This window comes from Helianthus annuus, chromosome 11, assembly GCF_002127325.2.
Source record: "Helianthus annuus cultivar XRQ/B chromosome 11, HanXRQr2.0-SUNRISE, whole genome shotgun sequence".
NCBI classification, from domain to species: domain Eukaryota; kingdom Viridiplantae; phylum Streptophyta; class Magnoliopsida; order Asterales; family Asteraceae; genus Helianthus; species Helianthus annuus.
In genome coordinates this window covers 54,364,010-54,382,925 of record NC_035443.2, presented here as the reverse complement: position 1 = coordinate 54,382,925, position 18,916 = coordinate 54,364,010, and the positions used below count along the sequence as shown (strand labels likewise).

The following is an 18,916-nucleotide window of genomic DNA, read 5'->3' as shown; positions in this document are numbered from 1 at the left end:
TGTCAGAGCATCCCTTGAGCATTTTTAAGAAATGTAAAGACCTTTTAGCCAATTTTAAGGTGAAACGCTTCAGGGCTGCAAGCTTCCCATTTAGGCTTTCTACCTCTTTTTTGCTTCTTGGTGGCTTGGTTTCAAGAACAGCTTTCACCTTGTTAGGATTGGCTTTTATACTTTGTTTTCCCACAATGTGTCCCAGAAACTTTCCTTCCTCGAACCCAAATGAACATTTTTCGGGGTTGAGCTTCATGTTGAACTTCCTTAGGTTCTTGAAGGTTTCTTGGATGTCATCAAGCATTTGGTATTCCGTTTTGCTTTTGATGACCAAATCATCAACATATGCTTCCATGTTCCTGCCAATTTGACTAGCAAAAGCCTTGTCAACTAGGCGTTGGTAGGTTGCACCCGCGTTTTTTAGACTAAAATGCATCTTTTAGTAGCAAAAGATTCCTTTGTCCGTGTGAAAGGCGGTTTTCTCTTCATCTTCTTCCTTCCTGAGAATTTGGTGGTAACCCTTGTAAGCATCGAGGAAACATTTGAAAGGGTAACCAGTGAGGGAGTCAACCTTGAGAGCAATTTCTGGCAACGTGTAGCAATCTTTGGGACAAGCCTTGTTCAAATCCTTGAAGTCTATGCACATTCTCCAAGAGTTGTCGGGCTTTCGAACCATGACCGGGTTTGCAACCCAGGATTGATACTTGACTTATGATCAGCCTTTGCTTGTCTTCTTAATTCTTGTAGCTTTCACCTTCAACCATGTAGGCCTCTTGAGTAGGTTGAAGGGTTGCAATCCCCCTCTCGGTAGGAAACTTGACAGTGCCATGACCAACAGAAACAGCCATGTAGAAGGCACACTGCCCTGGCCTTCCTATGATTACATCATAGTTTGAAGGTATATTGATGACCACAAAAGTGAGAGGTTGAACTCTTTCCATCTTGCCTTTGCTGAAACTAACATCAAGGGTTAGTTGCCCTAAAGGCTTGAGGTATGTCTGCAATACCTTTTATGGAGGTTCCTGAGGGTTGAAGCTTTGAACGTTTCTCATTGCTCAAACGGTTGAAGAACTTCTCAAACATGATTTCGGTGGCCGTACCTGTATCTATGTATGCTTTGTTTGTTTGGAGTGTACACACAGTTGCTTCAACCACAAGGGGGCTTGAAAGTGGGTTCTTTTCCGTTGGAGGGAAACAAACACACTGAAGCTCCCAAGCTTCCAACCTCTGTCGTTTGTGAGGAACCTTTCCATCAAAATCCACCATGTTAACTTCCTTGCCCTTTCCTTCGGCCATCTTGTCCCTGATCCCCTTTACTAAGTGAGCAAGTTCCACGGATTTGACGGCCTCTTTAATCCTCTTTATCAATTGAAAGCAATCATTAGTATGGTGACCCTTTTCTTCATGAAATTCACAGAATTGGGTGGAATTCTCATTCCTCTTGCTTTTGGGGAGAGGTCTTGGAGGTCGAAAACTTTGCTTTACTTCCTCTGTAGCGAGAATCTCTTGAGGGGTCTTGGTGAGGGGTGTGAAGCTTATGCCTTTTTCTCGACTGGAAGGGTTCTGGCCTTCGCTCCTCCAAACCCTTTTGGCATCTGTCATAGGGATGGAAGCTTCCCCCTTTCCTGGCTAGGCTGCTGCCACACCAGCTTGGTCCCCTTTTTCTCTGCTCCTTGATATCTACGGCCTCTTCTCCTCGGATATGGGCTTCGGCTCTTTCGAGAGCTTCTTCTAAGGTCTTAGGCAGGGATTTATTAAAATCTCTTGTGAGATATTTAGATGTAATGGCGTTCATAAAACCAGCCACTCTCATCTTTTCATCTGCCCCTACATACGTGAGACCTTCCTTCTTGTACATTTCTATGAACTCTCGAAGGCTTTCGTCATCCCTCTGTTTTATCTGAAAGATTACTATAGCATCTTTGACGTACCGCCTCTGTTGTGAGAAATTGGCTAAAAATCCTACTCAGATCATCGAAGCTTCGAACGCTTTTGGCAGGCAAATCGTTAAACCATATCCGGGCTGATCCAACGAGAGTTTGCATAAACATAAGGCAGCATTCAACATTTGACCATTTCTCGATTCTGGCGGCACCAGTGAAGATCTGAAGGTGATCTTCTGGATCCTCAGTCCCATCATATGTCTTGATATGGGATGGCATCTTGATCTTCGTTTGAAAATCATAATCGGCTATTTGTTGTGAGAAGCACGAGAGATTACTTGGTTTGTAAGGCTTGGCCAAATCTTCCTCAACCCTTGCACCCATGTTGTTGTTGTTATTATTGTTCCCTTGAGTGGCCAACACCTGATTAATAAAGTGCTGCAAAGGGAAGCTGGCCATCATCTGGGGCATAAGGTTGAAGCCTTGAAGGCTTCCAGGTGCGACCGGGCAACTAACTCCCAAAGGGGTGCTCATAACGGCACTTCGTGCCAAAAGGAGTACAGACAAAGCTTGTTCCCATGTAGTTGTTGCTGAGGGTGGAAGGCTTGCCACTGGGGATTGTAGGAGCTGGTCCAGAGTTAGCTCGTGCCAGTGCACCGGTTGTAGTTGGTTGAGACGAAAAGAGAGGAAATGTTGCCGGATTTGGCCTCGTGGACAGATATGGGTTAGGATTAGGAGGAGGATTGCTGGGACCGGCCTCATCCCTAGATGCAAAAGGTTGTGAGTTTGCAAAAGGAGGGATGGGGGGTCCAGGAGATAGTGTCAGTTCTGGTTCGTCATAGTCCAAACGAATCCTCACCCCCTTGTTTCTCTCTCTACTCACATATTGGTTGAGGAGAGACCTCAACTCCAGGAAATTGTTGGCGACCCCTTCAGGGGTATGTTCAACATGTGAGGGGGTTCTAGAGACGCCGACATTAGGGGAAGGGACCACTGATCTAGATGGAGTTGGAGTGTGGAAAGTGAGAAACTCAGGAGTGCTCCCTGGTGTCGAGAAAGACGATGGTATAGCCACATGAGCTTGGCTAGTGCTTGGGGTAGAGGTATTTGGAACCTGATTCACCTCTCCCGGAGATTCACTTTCCGACATGGTAGTTTCAAGAGAATGGAGCTACACTACTAGGTCTTTTGAAGAAAATTAGTGGCGTAGCCCCACGGTGGGCGCCAACTTGTTGATACAACAAATAATAGATCAGTGTTAGTAGCGGGGCTGGTTAGGCAAAAGGGTTGAAGGGTTCGGTTTTGCCTAACGTAGGGCGTGGGGTCCCCCCACGTTTGCAAGACATGGAGAGAGGTTCATTAGTTTGATTTTGTTGTTTGCTCGGGATCCTCCACTGAAATGTGTTCAGTCTCGGATGTGGGAGCAATAAGAATGTGTGAGTTGAATGTGATGGAGAGTGACTTGCATGAAACAAGTACTCAAGAGCAATGACCAGAGATTCGCCTAGAATCAGAGCTGATCGAGAATGTTTTTCACACTTAATGAAGTGTCACATTTATAGGAAAGGTGATCTCCCAAAGAAGAAACCATTGACTAGTGAAGTATGTCTGCAGTGAGGGACTTACCGTTTTGAGGGTTCAAGCCTTTTGACCTGCGGGTAAAAGACTGTGTTCTGTGTACTCTCCTTACTTTTGCGGCTAGGAGAGTTGGTGAAGCAATCAGAGATGTGACCTTTTACTGTTCACGCGTTGCTTTATCTTAGCTCCTGTGTTTTCAACCTTTGAACCTTTTAACCTTTTAAGCATTCATGTGTTTTAATCATTTTATTTGGTCTTGGGCTACCCCGTCATCAGCTACCATTAACCCATTAATTTAATTTAGTTAAAAAAATTGTAATGAAATGGTTTAGAAACCTTAATGCAAGTGGATCTGTAAAGCTTGCAGAGTTTGGGCAAAGGTAAGGAAACACGGTGTCATTTCAATATTTCATTTTCTTTCAGAAACGTGCAAGAGGTTATTTTTATTCTCTTAAATGTAGTTTCGTCTGTGACCGTACTTACATGATTTGCTTATGAATGAGTCGATATGGGTTGTGTTATATCTCAAACTAGTTGAAGTCCCTCAAAGTCTATTTTATGATGCATGCAACTTCCCAGATCGTGTTACTCAAGGAGTTAAAATCATTTTATGACATAATTTTATATTTCATCATAACTAACACATTTTATACAGATTATTATTTTTTAATAAACAAATTGTGTGTTAAATATACTTGCAAACACTACAATAATACAATAATTACCTAGTTTCTCAAGGTTTCCACTTATACTCGTATAATTGCTCAACATGATTAAATAATTTAATTGAAAAGTAAAAAAAGAAAATTGAGTATATTGATAGTCAATTTATCTCATACATAAAAAAAAATCTAAGAAAAATCACCAAAATGGACATTTACAAGTCAATTTTATCAAAATGAACATGGATCTAGACATCATCCCTAACTATTGCGTCGAAGGTAGAGTTTGCCTCTGAGACTCAAAGTTTACGTATAAGATTGTGCCATGGATTTACGTGTCTACTTTTTTTTTCCACCACGATTTTTAAACAAACAAAACTTTTTTTTTCATACGATAGTATTTTTTTTGTAAAAAATACACCAAATTAAAGATAATAAAATTCTCTTTAATTTGGTGTTAACTTTAAATAAAATATATATTGTATGAAAAAAGTTATGCTCATTTAAAAAACGTGTTGAAAAAAAACTAAGGATGATGATTGGCTGAAAAGTATGAGTCTTTGCCAGACACAAATATCAGAGATTGCGTCTAACTCAGACGCAATCCATGTTCATTCCGTTGCCATCTCATGATAAATGTTTATATACGACGACAGACGGTGGTGGTGGGGCCCTGGCATGACAGAGGTGGTAGCATTGGGGTCATGCTAGTTTGTGGCACCAACAGTGTTAGGGGTATCGCGGTGGTATTCGATTAGGTTTTGTACTGACATGGAACGAGACCTCACCGGCCACCACATATAAGATTCTGAACTAAGAGCATCACCATATAAAATAAACGTTGCTTCTAAAGATGGTAATCGAGGACCTGAAGACTTGAGAGAATGTTAAAACACTCCTAAAAACCCGGTTCACCAATCAAACAATTGAGTTTCCTTTCGTCCAAAGTATGTACAAAATCCCTCTATAGACAACATGCCACTCTTTACAACAAAATACAACATCTGCAAATGCAATTTACCACAATGCAGAACCAGTTAAACGACAGCCCAAACATGTTTTCATAGACGGGATCAGCAATGCTGGAGGAGGAGGAATTTCGGCTATGCAGGCTTACTCTCCAACTACGTTTAAACCCTGTGCCAGTTAAACGATGTAACAGAATCAGATCACAGCCGCTTCTTCCAAAACGTGTAGAATTCAATCTATGAAGCTGTACTTATTAATGGGTCGATTTGGGTCATGTTTTATTTCATACAGGTCTAAATAAGAAAAGTTAAACTAAAAGGCGAATATGTCAATGGGTCAAACAGGCCAGGTTGAAAGGCGTCAAAAGTCTATTTTAATGCATACAATCTCCCAAATGATTTTTATTCAGATTTTCATGTTATTATTGTAATTGTTTCTGTAACCATAACACATGTGATAATTACTATTAAAGAAGTCTAAAAGGTGTTCACTGGACAACTCATAGCAAAAAAACGACCTGTTTCGACCCATTACCCATCTCGCCTATCTTGCCACCTCTTAACGACTACACTTAAAACTATACTAGATAAAACTATAAGTCTATAACCAATAAAATAACGATAATACAGTATGACTTGATACCAGAAACAGAAATGCTTATTGTTTCAGTTGATTAAAATGAAATTTGGAGCCCGGAACTTACCCATATCGTTTACTATGGGAGATTTAAAAGCTGCTACAACTGCGTGGGATTGTATTCTGGAGACACAATGCCAAGGTTCATAGACGTTCGTCTCCTTACAAAAGGGTGGTCCAGTAGCTGGGCGGCAGTAGGGCGGTCATTTGGGTTGACTTGCAAGCATTTAAGTATGAAATCCCGGGCCTCTGTAGACAATGTGTCGGGTATCGGAGGAGGTTCACCCCTGCCAATTCTAAACAGTGCTTGCATCTGGAACCAAAAATATGTTACGTTAGAATATAGTGCGCAATTCTAACAAGATGGTCTGTGTGTGTGTGTTTCGCACAATGTATATGTTTAGTTCATATGCATCTTGTGCTAAATAATTAATTGTTTGAGGGCGCCTTACGCGTATGTTAGTTACAGTTCTAACAAGTGATTTAAAGAAAAGATGAAATAAAAATAAGGTAAATGACATGCATACCCCCTCCAAGTGGGAGTACGGGATTTGGCGAGTTAACATCTCCAACACAGTGCAACCGAGGCTCCATATATCAGCTGCAAGTCCATAACCCTTCTTTGATCTATTATTAACAACCTGATGATGCAAGACATAATAATTTTAATATATATTTTGGTGCATTGATTATAATTACTAAACAATGTTATAATAAACAGTTTAGGAAGTTGTATGCATTAAGAATAGACTTTGGGGGACTTCACCCGTCCGAACAATTTTAACAATTCCCTTTTTAACAATTTTCTTTTTCATTTAAGTTGTTTTGGAACAATTTGACCAATTCCCGTTCATAAGCAAATGGGTCGAAATTTTCACCTCTAGATACAACCACAGACAAAACAAAATTTAAGAAAATAAATATAACCTCTGGAGCCATCCAATATGGAGTCCCTTTGCAAGATTTAATGTCATTCAATGCGGTTGCCTGTAAAGTTTAGATAAATTCAAATTATATGCATCATATGAAAATAAAAATGATAATGAGATAATAAAACGTTGTGTCTTCCTACCTTTGCCAATCCAAAATCTGCAAGCTTTACAAATCCATTTGCATCAACCAATATATTAGCACATTTGATATCCCTAGAACATGTAATAGAACTCAAATAAGAAAACTGTATACAACTTCAATATAGTACCGAAATGAAAGAAGGTTTATACCTATGAACCACCTTCCGTTCATGCAAGTAATTTAAACCACTCAATATCTGCCTTGTGTAAGCTGACACTTGGGAATCCCGCAGTTCATACTTTTGGTAGAGCCTTGCCAATGATCCTTTAGTCACGAGCTCAAGAAAGATATATAGCTTGCCAGCATCCTGAAAATCATTGCATCTTATTAACACATACCCACATACATTAAAAAAATGTATAAATAATTGATCTTATGAGTAGCTGTAAGCGAGGAGCAGTTATATCCATCACATTCGTTGTCAACATGATTTCATCTTCATCATTATCAATTTTTAATTTCTTTCAAATCAAGTTCATAAACAAGCTAAAGAATACATAAACAACAATAACTTATTACATTTGGACCAGAAAACCTTAACTGTATTCAGAAAAATCAAAACAACACTACACAAAAAATGAAATCTTAACTCAATCTAAGTGTTTGTATCAGAAAGACATCGAGAGAAGAATTGTATACCGTATCTGTTCCAAGATATCGAACTATGTTCTCATGATGGAACTGACTTAATAAAGATATTTCCTGAAAAATTATAAGGAAGACAAAAATAAAAATCATGTATGCAGAAACTCAAAATCTAACTGATATAAAAACTATACAGGAATTGATAAAAAAAATAATAAATCACCTGTTCAAGTTGAAAAATGCTCTGCTTTCCCTGGTCACCTGAATCAAGCAAAGAAACCTCCTTCACAGCAAAAAAAGTCCCGTGTCTGATAAACAGAAGCAAAGATTACATCAGAGGATGACATCACAAATATAAGAAAAAAAAAAGAGAAGTAGTTTATAATCGTCAACCTCATCAACACCAAGCAAACTCACTATTTAGTCCTAACCTTTATCTTATGATAAATTTGTTATAAAGCTAACACAGGGAAACAAACAGAATCATCAGCAATCACCCTGTTACAAGTGGTAGTGTGGGGTAGTTTATTTTGGCGCATCTTTAATAGAACAATACATCCTAAAGAAATCACAAACCTGGTAATGGTGTAATAGAGATGGTGAAAGGGAGTCAACTTGATTCCTAAAAGAGTTTTCAATTGGTTGCTCTTAAATTTAATGGAACATTAGAGATAACATGTTAACGTAAGATACCAGTTGTCTACCATGACTAGTCCAAACAAGAGATCTATCTACTATCCATATGCAAAAAGAGAACAAAAATTCCCGTGCTACTAAGCACACTAGACAGAATAAGTAAGATTTGCAGGGACCACATTCAGATATCTATGATCTATAATCATTCAGAAATGAGTACACCACAGTCTCTGACTCTCTGTAGAAGAGAGAAAGAGGCTGAATGCTATTAAAGGGCACAAACTCTAAGAATGGTTCACACAACTACGCAAACCTTGGCTAACCAACTAGTTCAGATGAAGATTTCTTGTTGTGAAAATACAGTGTCAGCCAAAAAACAAATACAGGTTTTCATATTGGAAAAGAAAAAACACTAAGTCACTAACAACCAACTGTATAAGATATCAAAATCGATAATAGTGGACTTACTCGTCAAAACCTTCGTAAACAGTGCCAAAAGAACCGCTTCCAAGATAATCACCCTTTTGCCAATTTTTAAAACCGCGCCTGATGGATCCATTGGTCAGAAGAGAACCTTCAACATCAACCGCCACGACAGAGGCCCCTTCATCCTCATCACCAAACCTATCTGAACCAGATGGCGAAACAGCTGTATCGGTTCTCAACTCCATCATCTCGCTTGTCTCAACGTTCGCATCATCCGGTCCATCTGATGCCAGGTCCTCATCAGACGTTGAGACAGTTTTATCAATCCTTGACGTCATCATCCCACTTGTCTCAACGTTCGTATCACCTGCCCCATCCGATCCCAAATCATCATCATCGTCCTCCCTAGGAGCAAAACTCCTAACCAAATCCCAAGTTGAACCCATATTATCCACAGTCACTCTCGACATAGCAGGTGGAGGAGCAAGTAACGGCGGCCGTACACCCTTAATCCCACTTCCACTCTCCACACGTCGTCTCTCACGTGCTTTCTCCACTTCCTCCTGACCACCATCTTCCAAAACCCTAGCACCTAAACCACCACCATTCCTAACTTCCAAACATTCATTTCCAACTCCAACTCCAACCCTCTCCTCATCAATTGTACAAACCCTAACTTCTTCCTCACGCTTAACAACATCATCCATCCCCAAAACCCTAGCATCCTCACCATCAGATTTAACCTCATCATCGCTAAAACTAACCTTACTTTCAAAACTCGCAGATAAATTAATCTCCGTTGAATCTCGATTTGCAACCAAATTATTATTATTATTATTATAATTAAACCTAGAAGTAGACGGAAAACTACCTCCAGTCGGAGAATACGATCGCCGTTTCTCCCAATCCGCCGTGGATATAGCGAAATCGTCGGGACCTGATAACCCTAGCCGCCTGCAAATCGCGTCAAATTCACCTTCAGTTCCTTCAATTCGGAAGCTCGTTCGGTCGGATAACGTGGAAATATCAAGTGATCGAGTTCTGTGAGCCGATTGATCATCAAATTGATCATCAAACGATGAAGATGGAGACGTTGAGGCGTCGTAATCGATGTTTTTGATGGCGTTTCTTCGTTCTAACCGCCTCGGTGCTACACGCTGCTTTTGCCTGGAGTAGAGTTTCATGCTCGGTTTGTTTCTCTCTCTAGATCTCGTCAGTAGCATCGGTTTCTCTCTCTATATAGGCATCGGTGTGTGTGTTTGTATGTATAGGTTTGTTTCTGGTTTGAATGTGGTAAAGAAGAAGGGTTTGGTTTTATGATGTCTGCCTGCTTGAATATAGAGGAATCTACGCGGTTGTGGGTTTTGTTGACGACCGTATTTACGTACAAGAGGTATTTTTACAGAATCACCTTTCTCTTTATTAATTGTGCTTGTATGACCCTTCAACTTGTATGTATTACGTTCAACTACCCTTTTATTTTTTTTCCAACAAAGAAAAAAAGAATAACCTTTATTTTTCTGGAGTTAACTGTCATTTTCGTCCATGTGGTTTGTTCACTTTTGTTATTTCAGGTCAATTTTAAAAAATGCATCAGTTTTCTCTCTGACATACTGGAAATGTGCCACTTCAGTCCAAAAATTAAAACCTAGTTAAGTCAGACATGTTAAATAAAGGGTATTATTGTCAATTCATAAAATTTTGTGAAAATAATAGATATATGAATTGACAATAATACTCTTCATTTAACATGTCTGACTTAATTAGCTTTTAATGTCTTTTTTGTCCTTGAGGTTTGATCGATTTTATGATTTTCGTTCCTAGGGGGCCATTTTCATCCCTGATGGCCATTTTTTTGACGGACGAAAGTCAGAATAAATTACCGACCTCAATGATGAAAATGACAAAAAAAAAAAAAAATAGATTTTGACAATTTACTCTAATGCAAATATCAAGTTTTATCATGTTTTGTATTAGCGTTAGGGTTGTTCACGTTCCTAGTTAAACCGAACTGAGCAGTCCTTTACTTGTGCTTGACTCGTTTACAAACGGAATAAACTGAAAATCAAACGAGCATTTTTTGAGTGAGCGTTAATCGAACAAGGAATGACGAGCGGTTTCAACAATCCAAAGTTTAGTAGAGTTGTTAACAATATTAAAATTGTTGTATATGACATAAAGTTTTATTGGGAGAACAGATATCTATAAGACATCAGGAGCTAATAGTGTAAGTTTGATAAGGTCAAACTGATCATTTATTTAATAATATTTAGCAGTTGGATAACGTGATAAAAGTGAAAACAGACAATAAAATCTTGTAATTTTAATCAAAGTAAATAAATGATTGATATGCTTACCAATGATCTTTTGACTCAGTGGTTAAGGAAGTGAAAAGTTTTGTTTTTTTGAGGTCTGCGTTAAGTCTAGGCAAGGGGATTTTAATATTAACTTGGTGATACTAATATACTAACTACTAACCTGGTTAACGATATCCTAACCGTACGCCGTTAAAAAAAAAAAAAATTTGATATGCTTTACTCGAAATAAAAGAGTGATTTAATTATAAACTATGAGTTACCTTCCTCCTTTTTTGACTATAGAATATAAAAGAGCACCTATGATATATGAACTTTCTCTCTTTCGCTTTATTTTTTTTTTAGAATATGTAAGAATTAATTAAATAATTTTTAGAATATGCAAAGAATTATTTTTTTTAACGGCAAAAGATCTCACGTGTAAACTCACCCTACTCGGGTCTATGTCCAAAGTCGACTCTTCGACCGCCATCAGACTGTGCCTCCGATGCGCGGGAACCACATAGAATCCGTAAACCCTCGCCCCCTGTCAGGTTCGGACCCGAGATTAAAGCCCAGATTCATCTCTTCACACAGATGTCCCTCGAAAATGGCCTAAGCGAGAATCAAACATGCGTCTCCATTATGGAGGGCATGACAAATTACCACTAGACCAAGTTCTTATGACATGCAAGAATTTATTAAATAAATAAAATATTGACATATGTACGCCTATAGCTTTACATATTGAGTAGGGATGAGATCGGTACGATACCGGTACCATACCGGTACCGATACCGTAAATACCGTTACCGAAATTGAAGAAATGTGGATACCGATTACCGTACCGTATTTATAGATTCGGTACCGGTACGGTACCGGTATTTTGGTACTTTACCACATTGGTACCGTTTTGATGTCATCCATTGTTTTACCTCAAAAAAATTCATGTGCAATCTATCCATCCATTATTAACTGAACTAGAGTAATATATAGAGGAATGTAAACAAAAGATAAACATATTAAGTAGTCAAAAAAATCAAAAGGTAAACATCCATGGGTTCGCCTTTTAACATCCAAATTCCAACATGTCTAAAAAATCATCATAATTGATTAAAAATAACCAAACAAAAGAAATTTGATATTGGTTTTTGTAAAACAATGTTCAAGAAAATATAACTTCATAGTGGTATCTAAGATAATAGCAAAATACATAAAATCATTATAAAATTCGGTATTAATATCGATATTTACCGAAAAGTACCGGTACCGATACCGTTTTTACCGACACCGAATTTCAAAAAATCTATTACCGATACTGGTACCGTTTATGATCGGCACAGTACGGCATCGGCACGGTACCGTACCGGTATGGTACCAGTACGGTACCGGTATTTCGGTAAAAAATTTCATCCCTAATATTGAGTTAACCTCGTTTACATTATCCGTTCAACTCGAACTAGTATAATATGATTTTTTCTCTTTTAAAATTTTACACACCCATCATTGCAAAATTAATCTTTGATCTGAAGATGTTTTATAATTATGATAAACTCTTTTTTATATGTATCGCGCTTTAAAAAAAAAAGACACAATAAAAAATACAATACATAGAGTTGAGAATCATATAAGAAAAAGTAATTACGTTGTCTACAATCAACATGTGCCAATATAAATTAGACCATAATCAAGCAAACATAAGTGACATATGTATGAATAAGGGGGCTTTAATATTTGGTTATAACTTATCGTCCAATTAAACATTTTAGATTTGACTATTTGAAGTTTGGATATTTTTGACCAACTTATTTCAATAAAATTTGTATCATGTTCAACTAAAAACACGTATAATGACAAAAATAGACTTTGTATTCTTGTAAAGACAAATAAAACTATTTTGTCAACATGTGAAAAAACAACAATTCAACGAAAAAGCTTCTTGTTATTCATAATATTATTTGTATTGTTTAAGGGATTATACATAAATAAATCTAGATAATTTTTTATGTTATATAATCCGTGGCCAAATCGTAAGTATTGAATAATTACACAAGTAAAAAGTTTAGCAAATTTAGAGTTTTGGCGATTATTTAACTTGTATCTTATCCTCACATTTCACTTACTAGATTTTGACTTCTTATTTTAAGTTTTGACTTTTATTGAATATATTTGACTTTTATAATATACTAGGTTAGAACCCCGTGTATTACACGGGTTGAATAAATGTATTTTTATATATACTAAATAAAAAACATTATATTTTTAAAAACCTCCTTTATTACACGTGTTGAGTAAATAAAATTTTATATATTAAATAATAAAAAAATTATATCTTTAAGAACCTTGTTTAGTGTACGGGTTAAATAAATGTAATTTTATATACCACACAATAAAAAAGTTATATTTTAAAAAAAAAAACCTGTGTATTCACGAGTGGAAGAAATATAATTTTATATATTAAATAATAAAAAAAATATTTTTTAAAAAACTCCGTGTATTGTACGGGTTGAATAAATCTAATTTTATATAGCAAATAATAAAAAATGATATATCTTTAAAAACCTTGTGTATTACACGGGTTTATCTATTGTTAAAAAATCTTTAAAATTATATCTTTAAGAACCTCGTTTGTTGTGCGGGTTGGATAAATGTAAATTTATATACCAAACAATAAAAAAGTTATATTAAAAAAAAAACCTTGTGTATTCACGGGTTGAAGAAATGTAGTTATATACTAAATAATAAAAAAGTTATATTTTAAAAAAAACTCTGTGTATTATACGGGTTTAATAAATCTAATTGTATATGGCAAATAACAAAAAAAAATGTTATATCTTTAAAAACCCTGTGTATTACACGGGTTTATCTATTGTTAAAAAAATCTTTCTAAATCAAAATGGATTTTTTTATTATTTTTAAATTAGGTTAATACTATTTTAAATTTTTGGTTTGATTAATAAATTGTTTAATATAATTTCTCATAGTTAACAATAATAACATTAACATTAATGTTTTAAAAACAGGCTTGTATCAACCGGTTTGGTTAGAAAGCTTTGGACTGTTACATCATGTTTAACCAACTGGGTTTTGTGTATTTCACTTGATCCAATAGGTCATACCGTTTTCTTATACATTTTTTTGAACGGCCTTTATCACCCCAAAATATGTACAAACCGATTTCTTAAACATTTATTTCATGATTTTAGGATGATTGAATTGGAATGTAGTTTAGGTTTAGCATAATTAAAAAAAAAGGTAAATTGCATCTAGATGCTTTTTAGTTTAGATAAACTTTACGATATGAAGTTAAGTTTGTGCCAATAATTTAGGTTTGATAAGATTTATATTAATTTAATTGATATTTAAATTAAGGATTGTCTAGAATAATTTAATTTAATTGATATTTAATAATTTAAATTAAATAATAATTATCTACAATTAAGGATGGTCTAGAATAATGACAAGTGTTCCAAAGTTGGTTTCTTTTATTATATAGTATAGATTTGACTTTTATAATGCACGCGATATTTTGACTTGTGGTATCCTATCTTTTTTGATGTACATAAAATAAAGTCAACATTGTCGCATAAACTATTTTCTAGTAGTTTTAGTTTTTTGGTTGTATTTCTTTGATTTGTAAAAGTTAGCTAATAAAATGTATTCTTTACCGGTTTTAGAATTTTTATTTCATTTTTACATGCATGCGCAATTATGGGTATATTTATTTAAGTACTTATAAATATTTACTTAAGTTATAAATGACATTATAGGTGACTTACAGAAAAATATTAATCATATATAACATTCGAATAATTCTAAAAGTCTTTAGATTGTATTGTAAACTCCTAATCCTCGTCACCACAACCAACCACCCTTCACCACTCGCAGCCAGATGATCAGCGTTGGCAGACGTGCACAAACCGTGATTTTTTTTCCAAATGAGTTTTGGGGTTGGAACCAATTTGAGTCAAACTTGGTCAAAACCAGTTTTAATTTGAATTGGTTTGACTGGAACCAGTTTAGCAGTGGAGAATACCTAGACCGGTTAGGAACCAATCCGAGTAGGTTCAAACCGGGTCGAGTCGAAATCGGTTCGGGACATAGATTGGATTATTTATATAATAACAATTTTATAATTTAACTAATAGAAAGTATGGAATAAAAAACTTAAGAGAGTGCTTTTAGAGTAGTGTAATTAAACCAAGACAACCAATACCTATTTATACTAACCACATAGACATGTAGAAAGTATAAGTTCTATCATTATGCTAATTCAAAAGAACATTTGTCCATATGCATGAATTTTGTGACTCTAAACTCTACATTGGTGCATTTCCTTCATCTTTAACCAAACCAATTTAGCACGTTAGCATAAAAGTTAAAAAGTACTTGCATTGTTTTGTCTTCAAGACAACCACAACAATAGTTAAGAATATCGGTAAATAAGTACTTGCATTGTCATGTAATGCCCAAGAAAAGGGCTTGATCTTCAAGTCTCACTATACATAATCTTAATTCTTACGAATTTGAAGATTTTTGAACTTGCTCGAGTACCATTTACGTTGTAAATGCATATTTAAAAGTTGTAAAAGTATATCATACCCTATCATGAAAATACTAACATTCTTGAGACTATAACAAGAAATTAAGGTCAAACATGTTCAAACATCAAATCACACTGAAACACTTGATGAGTATTTTAAGATAAAACAAAGAGGTATTAATCTTTAGGAGTATCATGAAAAAAATGTAAAATTTATGTAGAATATAATGAAACCAGTTCAAATATTATATTTTTTTTATTAGTAGCTTAACAGATATAGAAATATTTTAAATTAAAATAACAGGTAAACTTGTAAACGCGTTAGACGTTAACGAATCGTTCGGTTAGAAGTTATATTTGTTAACGAACAAATATGAACACATTTCATGTTACATCGTTTACATTTGTGGATATTCATATATAGGGTAGGGCTAGGTAGAAAACTCTAAAAATTTGAGAAAACCCTAGAAAACCCAACCTCCCGACTTTTTTTTTAGAAAAAAATAACACATGTAATATACATGTTTTTAAGAGTTTTGAGCCAAAAAAATCAAAAAAGCGCCGAGTGGTTTTTAAAAAAAAAAAATAAACAAGTTTTAGCACTTTTTTGTCTAACACATGTTAGTGATGAAAGTTGCTGAAACTTGTTTATTTTTTTTTAAAAACATCCACTCGGCGCTTTTTTGATTTTTTTGGCTCAAAACTCTTAAAAACATGTATATTACATGTGTTATTTTTTTCAAAAAAAAGGTCGGGAGGTTGGGTTTTCTCAAATTTTTAGGTTTTTCTATCTAGCATTGTCCTTCATATATATTCTTTCACATACATACGTTCTATTATACTCATTTATTATGCTCACTAGTATTAAGCCCCTGCGTTGCAGCGGTTGTCATAAAACTGAGTTAAGTAGTAGCAATACTATACCATTTTCAGCGACCACCAACACCGAAAAAACTTGTAAAAACAAAATAAATAAAAACGGGAAAAAAATAACGCCGAGCGAAAAGTAGACATAAAATGTGACAACCGTCACTTTTCCGTACATTCTGTACACTAAATGAACAGTGATCTGTGCTTTAATGAACGTACATGATCTAGTTTACAAGAAAAATAAGTTTCTGAATTCCATACAAGTGAATTCATGCACGTTTTAAACTACAAAAAAAAAATATTGCTTTATGCATAAACGAGAGCGTTGCGTCATAAATTAGTAAACTCACCGGTAAGACACACTGTATCAACAAAACTGCAGAAAGCAGTCAGACATTAGAATTGGAGCCTAGGTGTAGGTCCAACGTCAAGAATGCATTAAAACCCAAGAGTACATACAAGGGTTTTAATATAGGCATTCCGGAAGCTAAATTACGCACTAAATAGCACCCGAAATGCACTTTAAGTGCAGAATATTAATAAATTCAGCTCAAATCAGCATTTAAACATATGAATATCATGCAGAAATTTCGTTTTATTATTCAGAATACTTCCCTAAGTGTCGGGAGTTAAAAGGGTTACAAAGGGCACTTGAAAGACACTAAATGGTGCAATTTAGCACTTTAACGAACCGGTATCTAACCGAACAACCGGACACTACCCGGACATCAAATTATTATTAGGGGCCTTATTTTTACATTACCAAGCTAGTTATGGTCACCAAACGTCATATTACATCTCATAAATACTAAATACATAAAAACACCCAATTAGTACCATTAAAACCTAACTAGATCATGCAACTTACAATTGAAATCAAACCAAACCAACCCACCCCCCCCCCCATGAACGGTTATAGACAAGGGTGGCCCACCCTTGATTTGTTTGATATTTAGTTGATCTTGTTGGTCCTTTAGGAGCACATTACACTTGCGTTAATACAAGAACATGGGTTATAAAATTACACATAAAGCTCATGTCTTCATTTTATTCACCACTCGACACCAAGAACTCTCTCCATCCTCCTTCCTTGGCTACGGCCTCAACTACACACACACCCACTTTCATTTTCAATCCATTTCCATCCATTCTAAGGTGATATTAAGGTGTAAGAAGGTCAATAACGAAGCTCGGTGCAAGCGGATCTTGAAGGACCTTCTTCACTTGCTTTTATCCACTTCATTTACCCTCTTGAACTCCCCTAGCCTTGTGCTAGTAGTAAGTACTCTAAAACATCATCTTGTTCTTGTTTTTTATGGATAATAGATGATTGAATGGTTAAAAGTTATGAAACACTAATAAACCAAATCTAAAGTCTTGAACATAAGTGTTAAAGGGTGGATAAAGAGAAGATATATGTGTAAAACATGATAAATCTGAGTAATACAAACACTAATCTGCTGTAAATAATATATGTTACGATATAAATCGTTATTAGGACAAATGGTGATCGTATGCGTGCGTTTTAGCAACCTTTAAACTAAAAACAGCATGCTGAGTTGTATTTTCAGCCGATTTTAACTGGCTGTAACAGGACCTTAACAAAACGAAAAATGTATTTTCTAAAGCCTAGATTTACGTATTATGAAATACGGTTCTAATGGCACTGGAATCATAATTTTTGGACTTCGTTTACTATTTTTAAAGTGTCATCCTGTAACAGCAGCTAGAGCTGCATTTTTCTGCTGAAAATATACGTTCTGTTTTCTATCATAACTTGAGTTCTGTGTAGAGTTAGATCATGAAACTGGTACTGCATATGGATACTAATGTCGTAGTAATTGTCCCACTGGAATTTCGTCAATCCGACTCACAATGAATTTTTAGTGAATTATTCCGCGGGCTGCAGTCAGAAAATAATGAATCTGATTGCAGTCCGGAAAATAATTTTTTATAAAATATTGGCAATGAACTGGACCCCGATATTTTTACACAATAATATGTGGATCATTTAAGATTCTTTAAAAATTTGGAAATTTTTGGAATAAGTTAACTATTTTATTAAAATGCTCGAAAACAGCCCAGTTTTGGATATTTAAGTTGAAATGACATAAGTTGTAATTTGCGTGTCTAAATGTCGAGTATGTTATCTGAGGAAAAATATATATATATATATATTTGTTGATTACTAAACTTTGTGCTAAATGTATGTGGTATGTATAATACGTGCTAGTATATTAGGACTTGCAAATACACATACAACATATTTAGACAAAATACATAATTCGGGTGCAAAGTGCAAAATACAAAATACTTATATTTATTTTTGAGAAAATAATATAAGTAAGACACGTAGTTAAAAATATAACTTATTTTTAACACAAGAATACGTACACAAAAGATAGTGACTTGTACTTGTGCGACACAAGTCTAGTGACTAACGTTAATAAAACACGTTTAGGTCACGGCGCTAGATAAGCAAATCCGGTGAAGTTTACGACGCAGGAACGCAAAGTTGTGAGTTCACGCTCCCCCTTTTCTCTAACTGTTTTTGGTTTTATAACTCTCGGGGGTGAAATACATGTTACTAATATTACAATTTTTACAAGTGGTAAAAATACAAGAAGCACTCTTGGTGAGAACAAGTACTGAGTGCAATACAAATTGAGAATACAAAAATTCAAGAAGCACACTTGGTGAGAACGAGAACTGAGTATGATGTGCTTTAAGAAATGCCTAGAAAATACTAGATCATGTGAGCATAGACTT

The 18,916-nt window shown here is 35.5% G+C and overlaps 1 protein-coding gene across 1 annotated transcript; it reads right to left on the bottom strand.

The window, feature by feature from the left end:
- Positions 1-4,990: 4,990 nt before the first annotated feature.
- Positions 4,991-10,013, bottom strand: LOC110890305 (mitogen-activated protein kinase kinase kinase 1). The gene is made up of 9 exons (XM_022137898.2): positions 8,483-10,013; positions 7,602-7,686; positions 7,433-7,495; positions 6,943-7,100; positions 6,792-6,864; positions 6,647-6,706; positions 6,247-6,360; positions 5,787-6,032; positions 4,991-5,251 (listed from the first exon to the last, which is right to left on the bottom strand). Exons 1-8 carry the CDS (start codon positions 9,661-9,663, stop codon positions 5,820-5,822), a joined length of 1,947 nt encoding a protein of 648 aa, XP_021993590.1. The 5' UTR covers positions 9,664-10,013; the 3' UTR covers positions 4,991-5,251; positions 5,787-5,819.
- Positions 10,014-18,916: the final 8,903 nt, after the last annotated feature.